The 25,020-nt window shown below is 47.6% G+C and overlaps 2 protein-coding genes across 3 annotated transcripts in view; both read left to right on the forward strand.

Moving 5' to 3' along the window:
* LOC139052442 (protein singles bar-like) overlaps positions 1 to 11,170 on the forward strand; it is a 53,329-nt gene extending 42,159 nt beyond the window's left edge. For both annotated transcript variants that reach the window (XM_070529545.1, XM_070529549.1), the window contains exons 2-4: positions 5,173 to 5,364; positions 7,130 to 7,255; positions 7,934 to 11,170. In XM_070529545.1, the coding sequence (XP_070385646.1) occupies positions 5,173 to 5,364; positions 7,130 to 7,255; positions 7,934 to 8,008 (393 nt within the window). In that variant the 3' untranslated portion in view covers positions 8,009 to 11,170. The remainder of the gene's footprint in view (positions 1 to 5,172; positions 5,365 to 7,129; positions 7,256 to 7,933) is intronic.
* Positions 11,171 to 19,919: 8,749 nt separating this feature from the next.
* The window catches only part of LOC139060114 (uncharacterized), a 29,145-nt gene continuing 24,044 nt past the window's right edge, over positions 19,920 to 25,020 (forward strand). The window contains exons 1-3 of the mRNA XM_070538971.1: positions 19,920 to 20,065; positions 22,950 to 23,047; positions 24,112 to 24,722. Coding sequence (XP_070395072.1) covers positions 19,920 to 20,065; positions 22,950 to 23,047; positions 24,112 to 24,722 — 855 coding nt within the window. The remainder of the gene's footprint in view (positions 20,066 to 22,949; positions 23,048 to 24,111; positions 24,723 to 25,020) is intronic.

Below are 25,020 nucleotides of genomic sequence, written 5' to 3' on the forward strand. Positions count from 1 at the left end.
TTCACGCTCGCGTCTCACAAACGCGTAATAGTTAAAGCAAAACAGATTTAGGAGGGTAATAAAGTGTTTAATAAGCCGTTCATTTTAACAGTTTTAAGTATATTGTGCCGTAGAGTAGATAAGGGAATGTTTGCAGTATGGCTCGCTGTATCGACCGAGATTCTAGCCTTTGCAGTTTCACATCGTTTACGGCAACATGTGTTATACCGACTATCGAACTGTTTCAGCCGCTGGGACTGTTCGCGTCTGCAATCGTCTCTATAACTGAAAATTATGTAGGTGCTTTTCTTCCGAATAAAACTAGCTTTATTAATATAAACGGAAATTTATCGATATAATTAGAAATTCAACACAGGCACTGACGACAGCTTGTATAGTGTGGGTAAAAAAACTCCCACTTCAACTGCGACATCGAGCCCAGCAACTTCCGTTGCCGTAACCTATCGCCTACAATCAGGACGGCTGGTTTTCTGCTGCTGCCGTCTGGAAATATATCAATATTTCATGATGCTAAGCTTTCGGTCGTGGATGAAGGTACGCACACGTGTACACATGCACCGGCATGGGACCGGAATAACGCGTGTACTCACTTCCTGCTATCTCGAACGCCCATATAATCTGCCCCTATTTTTCGTACTTACGTAACGTCGCGCCCGTGCCCGTCTCCGGCTGTCACAACCGCCAGCGCTTGCTAGCAGGTTAATCGCGACGCGAGACCCGTGTCGCCTCTTACGCCATGCATGACGGCCCGGGCCGCTGGTTACGTTTCTGTGTGCGCGTGCTGAGGGCGCGTCGTTGGGCGCAACCGCAACTCCTGTTGCTACGGCAACTTTTAATCGAAAGCGTGGTGCCAACGGGATAGTCACGTCTATTGTTAGCGCTCCGGTGTCGCGGGTGGTGTGGGGGTGGCGGCGCGACGCCGCGCAGCGGACAACCTTGAATGCTGCGTCCCCGCGTGCTGCGCCGAAGTGCGCTGCGGGCCCCGCTGGTTACGCAAGTGGCCGCTGTGCGCGCCACGTGCGCACGGAGATTGGTGGGACCCGCTGTCGGCGTTACGCACAGCAGTGGTGTCGAGTGCGCCCAAAAACAGGCAGCGAGCGATCGCACCTCACACACGAATTGCGCACGCATTGGCTGCAGGTGTACAATCAGTGCAATTTACCGGTGCTAACATATGGGGTAGAGACTTGGAGACTGACAAAGGAGCTTGATAACAGCGATGGAATGAAGAATTCTAGACATGACCTTGAGAGACAGAAAGAGAGCGGTTTGGATCAGAGAGCAAACGGGTATAGCCGATATTCTAATTGACGGTAAGATTTTAAAAAATGGCGCTGGGCAGGTCATGTAATGCGCCGGTTAGATAACCGCTGGATCATTAGGGTTACAGAATGGGTACGAAGAGAAGGGAAGCACAGTCGAAGACGGCAGAAGACTAGGTGGTGTGACGAAATTAGGAAATTCGCGGTTGCCAGTTAAAATCGGTTGGCGCAGGACAGGGGTAAATGAGGATCGCAGGGAGAGGCTTCGTCCTGCAATGGACATAAAATAATAATAATAATAATAATAATAATAATAATAATAATAATAATAATAATAATAATAATAATAATAATAATAATAATATGATGATGATGACGACGACGACGACGACGACGACGACGACGACGACGACTGCCCTCGGCATAAGCTGAAACACGACAAAGTCACTATATGGTCGCCAGTGTGCGAGGAGGTAACATGGTTCCGACACTGAGCTCAGCGGCCGCAGCGCGCTCCGAAAATACTTAAAAAGAAATGTCTTCGGGCAAATCACGCGTAAGCAGCGAACAGATAGCGTGGGATCCACTTTTGCTGCTTTCGTAAGCCCGCTCATTTCGTAGCGTTCTGCGCCGGACTTGATGCAGCGCTTAAAACAAATTGACATGCACTTAGACACTTATGCGGGTGCCATGTCGAGTGCTTACTGAAGGTGTCAGCCTCGCGTCACGCCTGCATTGTGCTTACACGTAGTTCGTACCGGCGTAAAATTTCTTCAGAGTCCCCCCGTTTATATTGGCTTGTTGCGCCATTCACTCTTGCCGACAGCGCGAATATTCCATCGATCCCCTATAGCTGGTTGCGTCATTATAATGACGAACAAGAAGGCAGGGAGGCAAGAAAGCAAGGCGTGAGAGAGAGCACCCACTGTGCGCAGGCACGCACGGTTGTACAAATCATGGCACCTTACGCTAGAATTTTCCGTAAGAGAAAATTATGGTCAATTCGGATGCTGGTATTGGTCCTCCGCCAATCGCGATGGCGGACGACCAATTGCAAAGAGTACTTACGAACTAAAAGATTTGTGAATGCGGCCCGTGTCAATACAACCGGGATGGCCACCGCAGCATAGGCGTAAAAAATGTACATGCAAAACTTTTGTGAGGACACGTCAGTTTGCTTAATATCCAGGTCAAATGATGGAAAGTTTTGAAATTAATTGACTAAGAAACTTCCTGTATTAGTCGCCAAGTCTAAACATATAGTGCGTTACTAGCAAGCTTTTCACTTTCTGGAGCAGCAGCACAATGCTCGCTAATACATAAGGCATGCAGCAGTCAAGATTTCATGAATATATCAAGGAACAAAGAGCCTCCCTTTAGGCGCGAATCAAGCGGGGAGCCGCAGTGCGTTATATACGAGGCTAGGCAGGCTTCGACGTAAACAACGCGGTATTTTGAAGCTTATTACTATGTCTTTAGGTACTTGTATAAAATAAACACTTTCACGCTTCGGAAACCTATCAGGAAGGAGATCAGTTGGCGCGCCATTATAATTTGTTTGCTCTTTTGCGAGCGTGATAGTTTCTGTCCGCTCGCGTTTGCGGCCAGGGATCATAAAACAAATGCGTACGCGCAAATAAAAAAAGAAACAAAGTCCCCTGGCTTCCATCAAACATCAATACCTCCGCAGCTGCAGTTATAGTAACAATAACTGAGTGCATTGCCTTTAGATATTTGCTGCATGGTTTATCGTTAATCGGGCACTTTCGTGGCTCATATATGTGCACTCGCTGCGCGCAGGCGAGAGTCGGGTCGTCCACTCACGCTTACTAAGCGTTACTAAAAACTACCAAACGCTGCTCACATGTGAGCCCCGCGCACAATCGTTGTTTCTAGCAGTTGTATGGCCTATAGAAAAAAAAAAGGAGAAATATCCCAAGGCGAAAAGCAAGACGCAGAAAACGCAGCTGCAGCGGAAGAGACAGAAAGAACATACAGTAACAAATACCGATTTTGTTAGGCTTTAAGTTTCTAACATACATTGTGGGTAAAAAAAAAAAAACTGAACAAATAGTTGTCTTTCTGACTATAGGTATCCACCAACTCCTTTTAAGAACGTTACCGGCGCTGACGCTCTCGCGAGCTGGCGGCAACCGTGCTGCGTCAGCGGCTGCATATATATGGTGAAGCACCACTTGAGGAGACACCGTTTCAGCCAATTCGGACGACGCCCATTTCCCAAGTGCCATTGTTATTCCTTAAAATCAATAGGGAAGTCATCGAACTTCTGCTATAAGCACAAATTTCATTTGTGCGAGCTTGTTTCCCGGCATGCCCTAATTGATAGTGCCGGTGGTATAATGGCCTATATTCCACTTTTTTCTCCAAATTTCTTCTTTCATAAGTGCCGGGACGACCCGCACCATCCGTCACGTAGTGTTTGTTGTGACTGCCAATTTTCCTTTCAAATGTATTGCCGACATTCGGCACTTTCTAACCGCAGCTGCAGCCAAATTGAGCTTGGGATTCTCTTATTAGACTGCTTCCAATTTCGCCGTGCTTGTAGAGTTTCTTTTTTTTTTATGAGCCAATCAAAGAGGGCACAGTCACCCTCTCCGCTAATCAAAGTAGGCAATGTGGGAATTTTACAGCGGCGAATTGCCTAAGAGAGTGCCCTAGGCCCTTATTTTTTACGTTATATCTTTTACTAAGGTTTCAGTTGGTGCTTTATACATTTTTATTATTGCTAGAGCTTATATTGTACTGGAAGACATGACCCTGACATCGTCGGCAGCAATAAGTGTAGAGTAATTTTATTTTAGACAAAATTTAGCGGACCTTAAGATAGTGTTTGCTGAAGTGGACGACCCCTGGGACAGGCCTTTGTCCTGAAATAGGCATAAAATATCCAGATAATGTTGTTAAAAGACATTTACTTGGCATTGCTCAGAAGGTGTGCAATCCTTTCGCGGCCTGAAAAAAAAAAAGACGTTATCGTCTGCTGCTTGTATGTATTGAGCATCGGGCAAGTGGTTATCTCACGCAATGAACTCGTCCTCCGTAGAACAGCGGACCCATGGGCAACGCTTGATAACTCGAAATAGGCGGATTCCGTGAACCTCAGGCAGACTATCGCGTTCTGGCTGCACTGTGGCAAGGGATTGATTTAGAAGTCGGGACCGGTATTTTGTAAAGTTCCATTTATTTTCACATCTTCTTTTCTTATCGGGCGGCTCGCAGAGTGGCCGATCCAATAACGGCGCCGTCTGAGCCACATCTGAGCTAATTAAGAACGGCGAAAGAGCATGAAAAATTAAATGTATACATTTAATTTTTCATGCTCTTTCGCCGTTCTTAATTAGCTCAGATGTGGCTCAGACGGCGCCGTTATTGGATCGGCCAGAGGGCGACGAGGGCACTGTTGCAGTTTTTAAAGGCAATAGAATTGGACAAGCGGCTGTAGCCTGAACAGATGTTTATAGTGCTTCAAGTGCTACTGTGCTGTGTGGTGACGGTATGCGGTGACAGTGACCGACTGTGATTATATGTCAGTGCTCCTTTCTTTCTTTCTTTCTTTCTTTCTTTCTTTCTTTCTTTCTTTCTTTCTTTCTTTCTTTCTTTCTTTCTTTCTTTCTTTCTTTCTTTCTTTCTTTCTTATCACTTTACCTCCCCCTCCCCTCTCTACCCAGCGTAGGGTAACAAACAGGATCTTCCGCTCTGGTTAACCTCCCTGCCTTCCCTTTTCCTCTCTCTCTCTCTCTTAGTGTGTATCGGCGCTTAAGTCGTGAGCTCTCGCATCGCAAGGGGAAAAGGCGCTTCTGAATCTGCTCCTGGGGTTCGGTTCGTGGCGCTCAATAATCAGGATCAATAACCAACAAGGAGCAATAATGTCAAACGTGTGCCGCTGCAGGTGTTCGGGACCATCTGCCTGGGCCTGATGCTGCACTACACGAAACACAGCCGTGTGGACTTGTACGGCATGCCGGGCCACGAGCTCTACTTCCTCCTGACGGCGTTCGGCTGCCTGCTCTGCACCTTCCTGCTGCTGGTCTCCTCCTGCTGGTCATTCACCTCGTCGTCACTCCTGTCGCGCACCTCCTTTGTGAGTGTCGCCGCATCGGCGCGCTGCTGTCCGGTCCACCGTGTTGGCGGTGCTAAAATTTTTATACCGCGAATGAACCGAGAAACACCTGGCGCAGTGACTCAGAAGATAACATTTACTGCTGAAGTGAAGATGGGGAAAACCAAGGAAACGTTCTTTCGTGCTAGGGGTGGACGAACATCGACACTTTTTTCGAGTACGAATGGAATACGAATGTCGAATCGAATACCGAATAGCCAAACGCAGACACTTATGTTTAGATCAGGAATATTTATTTCGGTATAATTAGGTACGGCGCCTCTACTGTTAGTACAACGAAGACAAGATCACTTTTTAAATCCGAGATCACAAATCGTCATTAAGAGACTGCATGAATAGCCTTTCAGCAACGTTAGAGTTTTATCGCAAATAGGCTTTCATAGGCTGAATGGTTCCTGTGTGACTTGGTTTCTAAGAACGCCAAATAAATGTTTGCTGAAAAACGAAAAGAAGAAAGTTGTGAGGGGGGGGGGGGGGGGAAAGCTGCTGAAGGACTCGTGTGCCGCAGACACGTGTAGAAGGGACCGTTCCGAAGGAAACATCACTGGTTGTAGCGTAAAACATAACTCCTGCATGACTGGACTGCCAAAAATACTAAATGGCAGACTAAAAGCAAAAATAATGGTTTGTCATGTGGACTTCCACCGCAAAATGGAAAACGAAGCTTGCACTACCATATTGTTTCTGGCTAGCTTCGAAAACATTTGTCGTTCTTACGCTTCTGATAATTCCCGATACTCTGTTTAGCCGACGGAGAACAGTAACCAGACTTCCACAGTCTGTTGCAAAATATTTGGTTAGTTTCGACTATTCGAAAAATACCGAACAGTTCCTTTTCGAATATGAATATGACTAGTTAGTGTGTAATACTCGATACGTATTCGCAATTTGGAATATTCGCCCACCCCTACTTAGTGCCTTTCCGCGATCTTCTCGGTTTCCCCTTTGAGACGCTCCCCTTCGCACTTATCGCGCTCAGAACGTAGACAGTCTCGAGGAAGTTCCATTATTTCGAACCAAACATCCTCAGGGATGACTGCCATGGTGTTCCTGCTTTGCAGTTAGCAGACGTGTCGGGGATCCTTTCTCTTAAAGATCGTCCACCCAGCCAGACAGGCTTTTCTGTCGGGTGGCTCCGTTCGCCATCATGCTGACGCCCGTGGAGAGCGCAGGACCATGAGCCAGTCCGTCCACGCACGAACGCGCACAAAACACGCGCGAATCCCGTCGCACGCATCGCATGAAATGTCCCTGTATGTGCTCCCCGCAGGAGAGAAGAGAGGTGCGCGTTTGCTTTCGCGCGCAGCTCGCGCCCCGATTTGCCAAAACGTGGTCAGTTCTTCTGAAAGCAGTTCTCCTCGCAGGAAAGCCGACTAGCGAGCCAAAGCAATTATAGCGATAGAGCTTAGCACTAATTACGTTCGCACACCTTCATAGTACACGCATAAAAGGCGTGTTAATGCAATTGTCGCTGTAATTGGTTGGCTGATTGAGTGACGTTATAACAGAAGTTCCAACATGATAAACAAGCACATGCGCTATGAGCGCGCAGAAAGTTTTCTCTCTATTACAACTATACTTCTGTAGTAAAAAAGCCCAATTGATTGATTGATTGATTGATTGATTAATTGATTGATTGATTGATTGATTGATTGATTGATTGATTGATTGATTGATTGATTGATTGATTGATTGATTGATTGATTGATTCTGTGTGCCTTCGCAGGAGATCCTGTTCCACCTGGTGGCGTGCGCGCTGTACCTGGCGGCAGGCATCACGCTGTTGACCAAGACGCTCGACTATCACACCAGCTTCCGCGGCGAGCAGTACGACGCCCGCATAGCGGCAGCCGTAAGTGCGCCGTCGCCCTGTCGCCTCACAGTGCGCGCGCGATGACGACTCGCAGTGAACGCCCGGGAGTCGTTACTACAGCAAACTTCGTATGCAGAGCTGTGAATGATCATTGCTAACGCCCACACGCATTTTTTCTCCGGGCCTGAGGCTTTCAAACGAAACTGTGGCTGGTTTTTTTTTCTTCTCTATTTCACGAATGGGCTAATAGAAATAAGAGGGGGGGGGGGGGGAGTTGCAGAAGGAGGCATCATGGCCGATGCCTCCCTATGCCTACGCCCAGTGAAACTCGCATATGTATTGCAGCAAGTTACAACGTGGCGACGTATGGCTTGTGAACTGTTCGACATGTACGGCTTGATCTCTGCTCACATTTGCGGAAGGACCGTGAGCTTTAACGGTTATGTATTTGCACTGCGCGAATTCTCTTGGCGCGTCTAAGGGTTCTCCTCGGATCTGCCAGCTCACCTCCTGATATGGGAATAACAAGGGATGGAAAGAAAATCCTACGAATCTTTCTTTATGCGCATCGTTCATTAAATGTCCCTTGGAACCGCGTTTCCTTGCCGTCCTGCCCTTCGAGAAGCTCTTTTGATTGCGTGTAGCCGGCACCATCACTTTGTTCATGCGCCTTGTTGCTCTGGGCGACTCTGACGTCGTGTCTCCTCTGCCTCGCAGGTTTTCGGCATCATGAACGGGGCCCTGTACCTGATCGGCGCCGTCCTGTCCTTCCGGATCTTCCGACAGGGCTGACCATGCACGGCGGGTCTGGGCGTGGCCCGACTGCCACGAGCTTCTCTTGGCTTTGACGTTGAACGCACTAGCCGCTCTCTGTTCACTCATACTCATCTCGGCATCACTGTTGCTATGTGTACCCGAGCGTGGCGGAGTCATTCTCCTCACCGCGTATGTTTCATGTATCGTTTGTGCTTAGAGGCCAGTTTGCGTTGCACGTGTTTCGGCTGCACCGCGTAGAGCGTATAGCGTCCGTGCAGCACTCGGTGTCGCTTCTTCTTATCGTGTTCGATGATGAACGGAAAAGCTCCCTTGGCTTGCTTCGGCTCTCTGAGTCGCTCGCACACGCACACACACAGACCATGCTGTGTTTCGGTGTTCACTGCCAGCTTTAAGTAATGGATATTGGTGCAGACGAGAACCGAGAAGTCATTACGAACGCATTTTTTAAAAGTCTGCAACCCGGCTATGTTCGGTTTTGCCACAGGCCGAGACGGCGGAGCAGTCTTCTCTCCTTGGTGCTTAAAAAGTGCCAAAGTTGTACGCTCTGTACTAACTGCCCCATCAGGTAGACTTTTTTACAGTTTCACACACAAGTGTCAATTACGTTATTATACGCATATTTGTAAGAGCACAAAGGGATGTACAGCTGGTGCACGCTGTCGGAAGGAAAACCCAAGTAATGTAACGTCTGTAACAGGGCAACATGCAATAAGGGAATAGACGCCCACATTCAGCGAACGCAAGGAGGAGGAGGAGGAATAAACTTTTATTGTAGAACCAGCACTTTATGATGGCCGGGCCTAAGCCTCCCACGAAGGGACGTCGAGGGCTTGCCTCGCCGCCGCCTCGCGGGCGTGCTGGGTCGCCCAGGTTTGGTCGTCGAGGGCGGAGCTCCGCAGAGCCTCATGCAACCTCGACGAGAGAGTCGTGGTGTTAGTTTGTGTGTACTGTGCTGGGCACTCCCATAGCATATGCGGAAGCGTAGCGAACGCAAGAAAGATTAAAATTTACTTGTCACGCAGAAATCTATCGGTACGATCTCCGCTGATAGAACCTCTCCTATTTTCTGTGGCAGTCCTTTTGTTTACTTATATAGTATCGGTTTTATTTACATGCACTATTAAAAAATTCCTCAATGCGCTTACGATCTCTTTATTGCTGTTTACTTTAAGTGCCAGTAAGGGCAAGTGGCAGCCACGAAGGCGAAAAAAGAAATCCTGCGTTTGTGCAGTTTATGATCAGAAAAAAAGGAAAAGAAAGCTGTCCACAAACTCTTGCGGTAGAGTTTTCGCCCATGTTGTCCTTCAAATTCTGATCACACTGTTTTTCAGTTACGCTCACTGCACTTCGCACGTAAATGAAGAACAAAGCGCTCATTTCTGACCTGTTGCGTGCCCGCCTGACACATAGCCTTCAAAATGCGCACATCGGAGACAATGGCAATTACCCACCAGGAGATAACGAACGCGATTCCGGACATTCTCGTATCTCTGGCATCCGGCGACAGCGATTCATGTGGCAACTCGGGTGTGAACGTAGCTCCTGATGCTGCGCAAAGTGCGAATGAGATCTGCATTTGTTAATTATTGTTGTTGTTGTTATTGTTTTCATCAAATGATTTTGTTTTGAAAGCCGGCGCGGCACGCGCCCAAAACTGTTCTCTTGCGCTGCTCACGGACACAAAATGAACCACATTTCGTGCCTTCTGCCAAGTGAGATTCTGAAAAAAGAGCTTTACGGAGCACTCGTTTGGCAACTGAACTGCCTTCTCCATTCATCTCGACCGCTTAAAACTTTCTGCGCTTGTTGTCTGCTACTTTCTGTAGACAAATCATGGCGCTCCAGTACTTGCCGTTGGTCAAAATCCGTCCACACGTGAAACACTGCCTAATTGGAGGGGACGTTCAATGTTCTGGTTGTAACTTTTATAGGACATGTTTATCCTGCTTGTGTTTTCTGTGCAGGGCCTGTTGTTGGTTATGTTATAGGACGCGCTGTGTTATTAGGATGACCCGGCACAGATTCGAGCTGTTCTTACAGAATTATATAAAATGATTTAAGGCATTCACATTAGGCATTCTTGTGGTGTTCACAACGCGTTGGAATTCCCCGTGCAATTTCCCGCGTTTATAATGCGTCTGCCTTTTTTCCCAAGTGTCCCGCGAAAGCTTTCGGGTGATGGTTTGTCGAACTGTTCAGTTTTCGCTACTTTGATAAAAAAAATTATGTCGCTATATAAGATGCGGCGTTTGAATTTATTCTTAGAAATTAGAACGGCATGAATACTGCCATTTGGGCAAATTTCAGCGCATAGTTCTCTGTCAGCCTCAGAGTGAATTTATGACGGGTCTTTCTGCATCGTATAGATAAGGAAAAAAATGTAATTGTGAGGATTTGGCCATGTCTTGAATAAAATGCGCAACAGCGCACAGGAAACCATCTATAGCAGCTAGAAAGTTATTTATGCAGTGGACGTAAAATTTAGCAAGAGAGAGAGAGAGAGAGGGAGCGAGACCCCATGCTCGACACTGGTATGGCCATTCCGAAAATGAAGGCAATATCAAAACAAAGTGAAATAAGACAGATTTTTTTCGGAACGAGAATTGTTACCCACGATCCAAAGTCGTTTTTTGGTCGTGCATGACAACGGGCAGAAACCATTTAACGTCTTCGACGTCCTAACCTAAATCTTAAGAGACAGTAATAAATGTAGTTCATGGCGACCGCACTCTGCGTTGAAAACAAGCAGAACGACACTCTTTGGAGAACCGAACTTGGACAATCTGAATGCGCCTGTCCATTGAAGCAATCTGCAGAAACGGGTTCAGTACTTCGGCGGTAGTTTCTTTCAGCTGTGATTACAACCGACGAACGCAGTCCCAATTTTCTGCGCAATAAACTTTTTAATGTGCCCTAGTTTTAACAGTCACTGTGTTGTAAGTTTTGCCCCATCCGCTTTTACATTTCTCCTTCCCATCGCCACCATCGTCGCGGCAGAAAAAAAAAGCGCGCTGGCCATATATGTATACTTCTTTTCTTTTTCTATGTAGCTAACAGTAACCGACGTATACTAGCACCCGCATACTGCTGGGTGCAATCACTGTACAAGCTTTCGTCGACTTCTCATGTATCGCCGATGTGCCTAATAAACTTGGACGTGTTGTCTGCCTGCCCGCATCTTCCCTCCTCATCCTCATGCTTTGTTTGCCGTGGAACGCGGCTCTGCGTTGTTATTCTTTCCTGTTGCCGCAAATAGGCTAGGTGGCCTAAGAAGACCAGGGGTCAGTGGAGAGAGCGTCGGCCAGCTGTCCGGGACGCAAGCGGTCGACCATCACGCGCCGCCTTTGACTAGCTGACAGTTTCTCGGCGTGCTATATCACGCGCCGCGTCAGTCTTTCGTTCGGCAACCCCCACCACCAGCTGCCGCGCCTGCTTGCTTTTCCTTTGTGAACTCGAGCGATGTCAGTCACCGGTGGAGCGCATTGTCGAACGGCGCGGAAAGACGCCTCGTAAGCCGCAGGGCTTGATTTTTTTTTTTGCGACCTGGCGGACTGAGCTGGCAACGTTCTTTCGGCTGTGTACACTTTTGCCGCGTAAGCGCAGCTTTTTTGGCGTAGAGGCAGACGCGCCTCTGAGTCTCCTCTGCAATGTCTACCCAGTGCTCTCGCCACACAACGCTAAGGCTACCGCCACGACTAACGGGAAATCGGACAGTTATGGGAGATTTGCAGAGGTTCCAACGACCAGGTGCGCTTCGTCTTTGGAGTATACGCAGAAACAAACGGCGAAGCTGCAGCATAATGGTGCTTCTTTGTATACGCGCTCGGCGAACACTCGTCGCCGTTTCTTGAACTAGCACCGTGGCTTTGGTGGGGGAGCGCCCTATAGAGCCTTTACCAGGTATTTCATGGCGCTTGTTGGTGGCCAAAAGCTCGCTTACACTATACTTACAGTGTTCAACGCGCTCCACCATAGCTTGGTGGAACCACAGCTTGCTGCGTGCTCACGCGCTCCGCGCCTAAGCTTTGTGTTTACTCCTTTTGCGCTGTGAACAGCAGTTGTTATGTGCAAGTGCTCTGTTTTCTCTCTCTCTCTGTGTATCTCCTTCTTATCTTTCTACGTATACCCCCCCCCCCCCTCCTTCATTCAGTGTACGGTACGTAGCATATGCTGGGTTTTTCTTCTGGTTAACCTCCCTGCCACTTTCCTTTCGCTCATTTCTCTCACTTCCGGCAGTCGTAATCGCCTCGAAACGCTCCGTAACTCTCGGGGAGGGCAGTTCGTGTCTAATGACAGCGTGCAAGACAGCTCATTCGAAGTCGGGGTGTTCTAGGGGACCTTTTTGCAACGGAAATATTGGTGACGGGTCACTCCCGCACATTGAAGAAGAAAGCACGCAGCGAGAGGACGATTGGCAAGGCCCCAGCGCTGTTTTTGCTCATCCACCATCTTGGCTGCGGCATTTCGCACACTCTGTACTCTGCGCGTGTTCCGTAAACATATTCGGCCTATTTCTTATTCCCGTCACACTTTGGAGGAGACTCGTAGTAGCAATGTCATATACAACGGAGCACCATACCGCATACATATGTATATAGATGCCTTATTTACGCCGGAATTGGCTTAATAAGGGAAGTATTAGGAGGCTAACAAAAAGCGGCATTTTTTCACTCTTTTTTCTGCAATAACTGTTGATTTAGTATACTTCTCCAGGAAACGAATATTACAAAATTTTGAGTAGTAAATTCTCGTGTCATATATGAATCCAATAAGAAAGACATTTCGGTACGTGTTTGAAATTTCGAATATTCCCACAGGCCTACTTTTATTCGAGAGCCCGTTGCCTAACTGGATGCGTTAGATGTTTTCCTTTGGTGGTTTGAATCCCTGAAAGATGTGGGTTCGACATCTCAAAAGAAATGGAAAAAGAGATAAAAGAAATTGCCTAGTAGGCGAGGCAAGATAGAACAAACTCCATTCTGCATGAATGTGCGCCATGTGTGTGAATTCAGTACATATATACTATACATACAGGGTGATCATTTTTAAGTATTATGGAATTTAAAAAAAAAACTGTCGCAGATTTACACGTGTAGCGATTTCCACGTTTTCGGTCCGCTGAGGAAATTCGTGGCAGGACAGCGATTCACGTGCAACGATGAAGCCAAGACAGCAGTCCGACGGTGGTTCGACAGTCAGCCGGACGAATTCTACGACAGGGGCATCTCAAATTCATTGCTGCGATGGCACAAATGTCTGAACCGGTGTGGGGACTATCTGGGAAAATAGTGTAAGACACGTAGAATAATACGCATATTTCTGGCTATACCTTATATTGGATAATAAAAAATAGGGTCACATACTTTCTGATTCGCTCTCGTACTTCGTCAAGCGCACCATTAATTTAATAAAGCGAATAGCCTTATTGAAGAGTCCGGCTATTCGCTTAAGTTGACCGTCATGGTTGATGGTTTCTGTAGGAGTTTTTGTTAACGGGAGTTGTTGTTTGCTCGGGTATTTCTTTTATTTTAATTTGTAATACGAAAGTAGGGCTACCGACAATGACATGGAATTAACGAGCGCTCACTGTGGCCGCTGGGCCAAGCATTTGTCCTGGAATCAAGAGAAGTGGTTTTGCTGCATAACTTGGATGCTTCGGTGCGGAACACGGTGGACCCACACCGCGGGGAGCATATACAGGGACCCTATAGTCGACGAACATTGTTTAATTGCGCGAACAAACGGACCACAGAGACAACATGGGACAAGGACGGGCTCAGCTTGCAAGTATAATGTTTATTCCACAACGACCACATATAAGTACACCCCCGACATACACCACGGCGCGTGCGCGAAAAAAAAATAAAAGAAAAGGAAAACCTTGTATAAGCAAACGCGACCTACCTACGCTCGTCAATAAACCTCATCTCACTGTTGTGTAAGTAAACTGAGGTGTCACTGACACATTCTTGTCCCTTCTTTCTAATATGGTACGCCTCGGCTAGCTCTCTGACTTTACTTGCTTTATCTTCCTTCATGATCGGCTTGCACGTGCACACCAAGCAGTGGACAGGCAGGTGCCCATTCGTTTTATTTCTAATTGACAATTCATGCTCACGCAAGCGCACATTCACGCACCTTCCTGTTTGGCCTATGTAAACTTTGCCGCATGGATAGAGTTATCTGATAAACTACTCCAACACTGCAATCTACGTGGGAAATGGAGCGCTTTGTTCCGCACTCCATTTCCATGTCCTTGTCCCATAGTGTCTCTGTGGTCCGTTTGTTCGCGAAGTTAAACAATGTTCGTTAATATGTACCAACTCGCCCAACAACAAGTTCTTCTAGACCCTATAGTCAGTCACACACCCCACGCGGCCTCAGGACCCTGCTAACAGCTATTGTAGCGATCGATCTTAGTACTACTTACTTTCGCATACCTTCATATAGTACACGCATACAACATAATTGTATAATAACATGATAGTTGCAGATAACATAGTTCCAGTCCTTGAGCTGGATTATTCAGAGGGGCGGACATTATTTGCTCGAGAAATCAAAACCCACATACAAGGAATTAACAAAATCTATTAATTATGTTTTGAATTTATTACCATACAGAACATATTGCAATTTTTCGAATTGTAGCCGGTGAGTTTGCCAGGCATCTATCTCCGCTTGAATTTGCCGAATGACGCCAGTTCAAAGACATGCGCCGCCAAACTTGCCGTAAGAATGCGCTGTTGTTCCACTTTCTTTTTTAACAAAATGCTCTTTTATGCACTGAAGCACAAAAGTAACTGGAATGCCCACGTATTTCGTTCCGCATTTCCGGAAATAATATCTCGAAACAGGCGTCATCCTGAAAATTAATCTCAGGTGCTGTACAGTTCGTAAATTGCAATGTGTACCGTAAAGTAATTATTTAAGAAATTTGTTAGTGCATTTTTGTTAATTAGCGGAATATGTGTTTTGATATCGTGTTAGTAATGTACGCCTGTTCGAATAATTCAGCTCAAGGACAAGAATTATGCGGTCTGCCACAGGCGATTTCTTAAAAATTCCATAAAATTTTAAAATGATCACCCTTATCATGCTTGCTAAATAATGTTGTTTAATTAATGATGAAACGCTGAATAACTTAACCACCGAAGGGCCGGCTACTCCAATCGCCAAAAATAACGTTTAGCGACTGAGAAATGTAGAAGAAAACAAAACAAAATTATGGGGTTTTACGTGCCAAAACCACTTTGCACGCCGTAGTGGAGGACTCCGGAAATTTAGACCACCTGGGGTTCTTTAACGTGCACCTAAATCTATGTACTATTGGCGGCGAGGAGTTACGGAGTCGCCATTTATCGGAAGCGCCTGGCTGGCGTAGTATGAGGGATCACGTGGCGCGCTCCTCATAGGTTTTGCTGTCAGCGCTCATTGAAAACCCCACGCGGGAGCTCTCCCGGACATTTCTGTAGGTACTTTCGAAACGAGAGAATGTTTTTTTTTTATTGATATGATATAAGGAGATGTTGGCGCGGAATTTAAGGCGCCGGCTACTCCTTATCTCTTGGGTGGTTCCGTCATACATCATTCAGGGTTCACGGTTACATATCAAATAATCTTTTCACACAAGTACCAGGACTTATAACGCAACGTTTCCACAGGAAGGCTATGACGCAAGGAACACATGGTACATACAATATACATGGCAAATGTCTCCACACTTATGTAGTCGAAAGTCTCAAAAGTACAAACTATACTGTCGCCTAATAACACATTTTCTAGTCAGCGGGTGAGCGGGTACATACAATATACATGGCAAATGTCTCCACACTTATGTAGTCGAAAGTCTCAAAAGTACAAACGATACTGTCGCCTAATACCACATTGTCTAGTCAGCGGGTGGTATATACATCGTGTAAATATATTAGAACATACAGTCACAACAGAACAGTCAACATAATTCCCAAACAGATGCATATATAGAGTGACATTGAAATGAACAGAACAATTAAAGCACTAATAACGTCCAACGAGGCCGCCGTCTTTAAGAAAAGTCTTTAGTGCTTTTAAAGCGCTCTTCTGCAAGGCCGTTGTTGGCCAAGGGCCCAAAAGTTTCCTTAAACTGAAAGGTCTGCGGTCTAATTTACTTAGCGCTGATTTAAGTCGGCATCTTGGTGTGTCGTGATGTGGGCAATCTAGAAGGAGGTGATATATATCTTCTTCTACAAATCCACAATCACATTCGGGGGTTTCCCTAAATAACAATCTTGGACAAACTGAAAGCATAGAATCGTTTACAGACGCTATCTCTTTACCGAATACGTACAGTGAATTAACACCACTGTGCGCGGTCGCCGCGATGGAGTCTCCCGAACCGGCTTCTTGCATGAAAGCTAGGTAAACGCTGAGAGCAAACTATGTAAAATACGTTCTTATAGTGTTTGTATAACTTAATGGAGCGTAATAGAATGAAGCCTCAATGCAGCGATGGCACAGATTCGCAGCGACCGACTGTGCGTCTGCATGCATGTCCGCGCACTGTTTCGCTTTCGCCGCTTGCGTGTTTTCGCACCATGCCATGAGCTTTAGGCCGCAGAATATGAGCATTTGACATTATACAAGCAACCATTGTTGCGTGGGCGCTATCAGAGCTGTTCAAAAATAATTTCATTGTAGAGACTTCGACGCCTACGGGTACTGTGATGTGCCGCCGCGACGATTCAATATATATATTTTTTTAATTCTTGGACGTTTCAATATTATTTCTCGAGTTGTGTCGCACTATATGTTTATCGGTGTTCTCAGCGTGCAATTTTCACATTGCATTAGTGCATTATTTCATAACACAAACATGACCATATATTATGCCATGCTTTTTTTTTTAATGTGCTTAATTCTTACCGCTCCCTTTCCACTCCAGTGAACTTGCCAGTATCTACAGCATCGACAAGTTCATAGACCAAACCATCATGACATTATCGGGCCGCGGACTCGGGCGAGCGTCTCAGTGCACGTTTTCCGAAGATTGCAGACCCGGCGCCGTAGCAGAAATCTTCCTCGCGTCTGTGCTTGCTGCATACCCGAGTTGTAGCCGATGACTGTTTGCCGGTTTTATGTTTCGCGAGCCAAGCTTCACGCAGCTTCTTGTCCTGCGGCTACGTGTGAATAAGGCTGACACCGGGCTCCGTTGCGTACGTCCCGCAATGCGGCACTGAGCCGTAGCCTACCATGTTGCGCGCCTTCAAAGGCAGCCACTACCTATTCTAGTGCTTTCAAGCGTTGTAAAAGAGACACTCGAAGCGGGAAAATCTCGCCCCTAAATGAGGACTGCAGCGTACGAGGGAACTTAAACTCTCATTTCCAGCTCGCTTCGGCGCTCCCGAAGCAGCCGACGCGGCCGCTCCGTCCACGTGATCCCTCATAGCACGTCACGCCGACGATGGCGCCAGCTTTTCCAGTGGTGGAGCTCGAGGCCAATTGCGACGCCTGTTTCTCGAACCTCGACCGGCGTTACTATTGGGTAGCGTGTCGTATATGGGGTCTTTCGCTGGTGCGGACACTCGATGAGACGTTGAAGAAACGGCATAGAGAGAGAGAGATTGTTATGGGGAGGAATAATGCAGTTATTTATACACACGTCGCTTTTACGCTGTCAGAATCATACAACCGGAGGAAACTCCTACCAACAAATACGATGGAACGGACAAATCGTCTTTCTCGGCAACCACTCCTATGTTTTTAATGCAGTTTGCTGCATTTAAAAGGAAATGTTGAAATTCAGCAACAATTAGAAGTATATTTTAAATTTATGGCAGATATTTTTTCAACAAATATTCTGGATAATTGCAAAATTAAAAAAAAAAGCACCGTACGTTAATGTTTACAACTCTGTAACTCAGCAATAAAGAATGATGTTAAAATTCTGTAAACTGCACCTAACAATACACCTAAAGGGCATAAAATTTGGGAGTAAGACTTGCAAAACGCTCGTGAACGTTGCAAGAATCGCGCGTGAGGTGCAAACTCATAATTCACGATTGTCTGCTTGAAATTATATTACACTTGCAGTTTACATAACTGCGATATCCGTGTTCAGTTCAGAGTTAGGAATCTGCAAACGTAGCGCTTCTATTCTTCTTTTTTTTAGCTTACTGATTTCTAGCAATCTTTGCAAAATACATACCGTCCTAAATTATACTTCCCAGATATGCTGAAATTCAACTTTCTCTCTCGTATGCAACTGATTTCATTCATATCGGTGCAGTAGTTGTCTCGCAAAGCATTTCTGCGCTTTACGTGTATTTGAATAGGGAAATAGGATTTGGCGCTTAGCTAAAGCTTCCTCTTAGGTAAGACGAACCGTAAATGTTTTATCTTGCGCGGTCGTTCTGCACGCCTACGGCCCACTGAAGCCTCAAAATCAACTGAGGCTTCATCAAGAGAGAGAGAGAGAGATTATTTGAAAGAAGGCAGAGTGGTCGCCCTAAGCTAGTGCTTTCTAGCCTGCTACTCTGCACAGGGAGAGGGGGATCGAGTACGTAAATGTGTGAGGGATGCACAACGGTGAAAGGGATGCACAACGGTGAAAGCAAGTTCGACATTCCGTTAATAAACATTCAGAAATGTCATCCATGAAGCCACTGCCGGGTTCCATATCTTGTCTGTTGTCACTAGTTCAAATGAACCTTCAGATAAAGGCGCTAAGACGAAACTGGTGTGTGTGATTCTCCTGTGTAAGTAGCACAGGCGCCAAGCAAAAGCATGACAACATGCAAAGAGCTGCGATAAGCGGCTCTAGTACAGCGAACACTTGGAGGGCACTTTTAGCGGCCGGATTCTGGAGACCGTAGGGAATCACGCGCATTGACTCTGTCAGGTGCTTCAGCGTTTTCTGAACGCTTTCCTTCTCGTTATGTCCATCTCCTTGCTTGACCGTTGCGTTCACCGGTTTCGTTGGCCCTATTATTCTTGGCTTCATAGCACAGAGGACCACTACCACTAGGGCCCTCTGTCATGGCTGTCGGTATAGAGGATAGCAAAGGCCATTCGGTGTCTGTATCAGCGGGTGGAGACGAATGTTCACCGCGTGCTCTCACCGGCCTTGAATTCACTGTAGGTGTGGTTATTGTCCTCGATGCACACACAGCCAGAGGTGGTCGTGGCGCCTTCGCCCCGCAATGCATTTCTTCTGCAATGGCTTTGTGGCGCTTCTTTCGCGACCGTTGTTCACTTTGGCGAACAGGTTGAGCAGCCTCTCTGCGGGAAGATTGATCTCTTGCTATTTTTTCGGAGAATACGAGCTTGTTGCATCTGTGGGCATTCCTGAATTCGACGTCGCTTCGTGAGAGCCAGTACGGTTGGGACATTTAAATGAAGACGCATCACAGTCGCCGGTCTTATGCTGTCCGCAGCAGCGTGGGCAGGTGACTTCACTTCTACAAACAGCGCTCACGTGGCCCATCTTTTGACATTTTCGGCACTGAAGAGGCCTCGGAACCAATGGTCTTACACGGTGCATCACGTAGCCCATTTTGACAGACGCTGGTATTGTCGAAGAAGCAAATATAAACTTGATGCACCGGGAGTTCCTCTAGCGGCAAATGTCAAAAATGCGCACCGATGACCTCAAAAGACTCTTGAGGTCTGCATACTTGATTTCAATGTCCACGTCGGAAATCACACCAGTCGTTGTCTCCTTCCCGTAAGTAGTAAAAAAGCGGAGGGGGTTAGCGCTTAACTTCGGAATGGTCTTTAACTTCTACAATATTGCTGATTTTTTCGCATCTATCCTCAGGATGTTCTTTCGTGCGTTGATCCTGATTTTGGTGATTTTTGCAAAGAGGCCACACTTTCAATATATACGGTTAGAAACTGCCTGCTGAGGGAGTTCGTGCTGTGTGACGTCGAGAATGGCATATGAGAAACCATGAAGGATTCCTGCTCACTCTGGTTCGATGGAGCCATCTCACTCGACATGCGGCGCATCTTCTTCATACAGCGGCCCGTGTCTACGATGTACTCGCTGTCAGAGTTCATGACTTCCGGCGTTGAGCTTGCCGAGGAATCGAGCGGGTCAGAGCTTCCAAACGCACGTCGTCCAAAAATGAGCGATGAAGCAGACGACTGACCTTGCTCAGGTGGTTGGCTTACCGGTGCTCTAGATCTCTCGCTGTTATGCAGTTTTTTACACTTTCGCCATTTTCGTGAGACTTATTTCATCAAGAGTGAGAAAGAAGACGCTCCCAAATCGACTCAAGAAAGCTTTGACCGCCATGAGACTGCAGTGCACTATCTTCGCATACGAGGTGCTGGGAAATGTAGAACATGTGCTGTTTTTTTTTTCTTTTTTTGAACATCAGAATGGGAGCTTCGGTTTAGCTTCTATCTGAACTTTACACAGCCGCAAGGAAGAAAAAAAAAACATTTGCGGCTTTTATGCAGTGTCGTACGGTGAGCATGGACAAGTGACAGTCAGTAAACAGGGTATCTTTATTAGAGTGGCTTGTTGGGCTAGTTAGTACATGGTTATGCTAGGAGGATGCCAGCAAACTTGGAAAAAGGGGAAAAAAAGATCGATAGGCAGACATAGACAAAACGACAGAAAGGTGGCTGGGTTAACAACTGAAGTTTATTCATGACGTCGTTTTTCATAAATAAACTTCAGTTGGTAACCTCCTTCTTCTTTGGTCTCGGGGGCTCGCATTCTTGAGACGATTGAAACGCCCATTCACTTTCACAAAGGCACGAAAGCGCCAGAACGCTTCCATACACCTTGGTGATCGGCCCTGATCACGTGAAGAAACCTAACAGTTTTAAGCTCTATTTCTGATTTCTAAGTCGCAATCAGGCGTCTGGTGTAGCAGTGTTTTACGACGACGCACCATGGATCCATCACGAAAAAGCTCCGAATCAACGACAAAATTTCGACGGACCGAGTTAGGTAGCACCGCCAGAGGAAGCCTCAGGGGGAGAGCCTCCGAAACGAGCACGAGATGTTTCGGCAATCAGTGACTATCGCCAACGACATGTTACTTGCACGTCTCTTCGTATTATATTTTCATTGTTCCTGCAGCGTTCGCCAACATCAGTTTGTGCGGTCACCTAGTTTGGTTCAGAAATCGCATAGACCTAATTTTGATTCATGTTGTCTTGTCATAGCAAGCATAGCTTGCTATCAAAAGTTTATTTGGCCACAATCGAATATAATATTCTCGGAATAGAAAATTTCGATACGAAAGGGAAGTATTCGACTAGTAAGCATTCAATATTTCGAATATTCACACGCCCAAACGTCTTGTACAACCTCATACTTTTCTTCGACGTCAATCAGCCCATATTTGTCAGCATTAAGACTGCTTTCGATATGCGCGAAGTTCGTTCCCGACTACTTTCCAACTTGCAGTCGCACTACTTTACAAGATAAAGTGTTCGCTCTACCTGCATTGTCTTCAATACACCCAACTTTTCACATCCTCCTAGTGAAAGCTGTGACAGCTATGGTATCCATCAGCGTTCAATACACTATAGGGACGAGCACCGCATACTGCGTCGTCGGGGGTCTTTAGGATCAGGAAGTGCGCACGGCTGTCCTGCTGATGCAGCCGATCGACCACCAGTCTTAGGAATTACAGGGTACAAGTTCGATGCCTGAGGTCACGCTGAATGTTTTCTTGGTAACCTCTTCTGCAACACTCACAAATAAATTTTGCAGTATACTGGCTACCACGTCTGAAACGAATACAGCCACAGGAGTGATCTTCTCCTTACAAAGCCTCGTACGGTGGAGAAGCCAGCTCTGACGAACCCGACTTGTGCAACGTTTGAAACTGCGGACCTTTAATAAAGGTTACGTTGACATAGCCAACTTTTATCGTGTATCCCAGCTAACGTTAGCCAAGCTCTTAAAAAAAAAAACACGGTGTCAACTGACGATCGAACACCGCAGATCTTAATTATAATTGTATCTTGCGTCGTTCAACCACCTCGGTTCAAGAGCAAGAGAAATACAACCGGTCCAGCGCTGACGTATTTTGCTCTAAAGCTTGTCAACACTAGCTAGAGGTCTCACCGTCATACTTACACTGATGGCTCTGTTACGCCTTGTCACAAAAAACCTTTACACCTCGCTCGCCGATCCCGGCTGCCAGGCGCAAGCCGACGGAGCACAGGGGGTCCACTTTACGCTTCGCCCCGGCCTACAAGCGAGAGGTCTTTGTACAACATTTATTTATTCAGGGTTGGTCAGCCCGAGCAAGACGCCCGTGTATCGGCGCGTCGGCAATCACGAAGCAACTCGTTTAAGGGGGATAACAAGCATTTAATCATACACAAAACTGATCACGGACAATAAGGTAACAAAGAACTCAAAGTAGGAATGAACAGAATTGGCGAGAAGTACACACAATTGGGAACACGGCCAGAACACACAATCAGGCAGAGTTACAACAACAGTAAACAAAGGAGTTTAGAGGCACAGGAGTCATTGAGAGTTAACAGAAAAGAAGAAGAGGACAAGCCGGCGGACAGACCATATCGTAGCGCAGCGAAGAACGGGGACGGCTCGTGTGGCAGTCGTTGCGGCGATGGCTCGAAGGCGGCGGGCCCGGTGCGATGAAACGCGCGCCTCGCCGTCAGGAATTCGGCCCCGCACGCCGCAAAGACTCACACAACCTTCTTCACTGCCTGCTTCCAACCGACTGTCCCCCTTCCCACCGAACTGCTAACGAGCTGGCGGCGGGAAGGCGCTGGTGAAAAGAAGTGCTGTGCCCAGCGGTTATTTACAGGCGTTTTTTTCTCTCGGCGCCACCGAAGACAGCATGCGCACAGTCGATTTATGGCCCGGCCGTCTCCGCGATCCCGACCAGCGGAAGCAACCGAACAGTGGAAACAGGGCGCACAACTTTCTTCACCGTGCGCTCTGCCTGCTCCACTCTTGTAATCTTACACCGCGGCCAAGCCCCGACTCCGTCGAAGGGGACAACGAAGCCGCCGCCGAAGAACAGCCGCTTGCGCCGCTCACAAAGCCGACCGTCTCCAGATGCCCCTCGACCCTGGGCAGTCCTCTCCGCCCTCTCTCGCGGCCTCTTCCCGTAGACTCGGAACGGGAGGCGCGAAAAACACACTCTAAAGAAATATATATATAACATGGTTGGCGCCGGTCTGTGACATGCCTACATCATCTCCCATTGGCATGTGGATTCCGTCTGTGTTACCATCTCCGCCACTCTCAGTCACCGCACTTCAGCTCCAGCCACTCAACTAGTTGCACTGTGGGCAGCTTTTAATTACATCATAGATCACACAGCTGAGTCTTGGGCCATCTTCACCGACTCAAGAGCGGCCTTGCAGTCCCTGAAGTCGCCACGCACGCAGGAACAACTCGCTATAGACGTCAGACACCTATGCAATAAAGCCTGTGAACTGCATCACAGTCTTTGAGCTGCCGTGGCATTGTCACGTTGAGCAGCACGGAAAATTACTTACAGCAAAAGATCAAGGACCTGGACCATCGAATTATAGGGTAAGCTTGAAGATTAATATGCATAAACATAAAGGAATGTTGAATAGCCTCGTGAATGAAGCAATAGAGAACGATTTGTAGTTGGCGTATACAGAAGCAGTAAATGGGTGCAGATACCTTTTTATACGAAGTATTCACAGCGAACCAGGATCATGAGAAAGAAGTCTGTAGAAAAACAAAATTTAGGAACGTTTGGAAGGCATTGAAAAGAAAGGTATGTATATAATTACTGCATTCTGCCGGTACTAATCTATGGGGACGAAACTATGAGGCTAACAAAGAAACCTGGAAGGAAGCCAAGGACCGCGATAAGCGCGGTGAAATGGAAATGGGATCAGTGCAACGTTAAGAGATGAAAAAGGCATGAATGCGGGTGGTTTATATTTTGTAGTTGAGATTAGGTTTTGTTTGGCAGTCCATCTGTCATAATATATGGTACGCGGGAGTGCGAAGCCTGAACATATGAAGACAGTGCGCCGTGCGGTGGCGAAGAGGACCATCATCATCATCGACACCGATTTGGGAGCGCCGGCAGTGGCGCCTCAAAAAGCGTGGCGCGGGAGTGTGGCCCGTGGCCCGTGGCGTGAGCAGTGCGCGAGGTTCGGCGGTCGACGGAAAACAGCTTCCTCGCTGGGCGTCTGGCCCATAGGAGCTATCGCCGACCGCGCCAATACGCCACACCTAAAGCAACACTGTCGCCCGCTGGGAGGTTACCTCGCCCCGCTCTTCCGCTGGGCACTGGTCCAGGAGGGCTGGCGGTCCGGAACCGGGGCGCTCGAGCGTTCGGGTGAGCGGCCACAAGGCTACCCCGCCAGCTGTGGACGCGACCCGGTGACTGCGGCCGGCTACCTGAGCCCCGCGAGGCGGTCCGACCCGGCCGTCCAACCCGGCTGTCCGACCCAGCCGACCGTCCCGGCCGTCCAACCCGACTGTCCGACCCAGCCGACCGTCCCGGCCGTCCTACACGGCTGTCCGACCCGCCGGCCGACACTGTTGTCCGACCCCGCTAGTCACGGCTGTCCGACCCGCCGGGCGACACTGTTGTCCGACCCTGCTGGTCACGGCTGTCCGACCCGCCGGCCGACACTGTTGTCCGACCCTGCTGGTCACGGCTGTCCGACCCGCCGGCCGACACTGTTGTCCGACCCCGCTGGCCGGCATCGGTTCAACGAGGTCTCGGACACGGCGACACACGCTTCCGCCGGAACTGTAGGCCAATCGTAATCCACCGATACATACAGTGCATGTCGCCTATGAGGCATTTTGGGACATTGTCACGTGTGTGTGCCGTTATCTGTGTCGTGTACGTCAATACCAGTCTGATGTGTGTTTTTGCTTTCGCGTGCTGCTTCTCCCTTTTTCTGGAGTGATCCGGCCCAATAACATCACACCATCCAATGCGTAGAACCTACAACCGTGCTTATGTTAAAGTGGAAGAAGCGATTGTTAAACTATTACGTTACTTTCCTTAAATCGTGCTCGAACGCTGTCGCTGCACTATAGGTTC

This window comes from Dermacentor albipictus, chromosome 1 (assembly GCF_038994185.2).
Source record: "Dermacentor albipictus isolate Rhodes 1998 colony chromosome 1, USDA_Dalb.pri_finalv2, whole genome shotgun sequence".
Classification (NCBI taxonomy): domain Eukaryota; kingdom Metazoa; phylum Arthropoda; class Arachnida; order Ixodida; family Ixodidae; genus Dermacentor; species Dermacentor albipictus.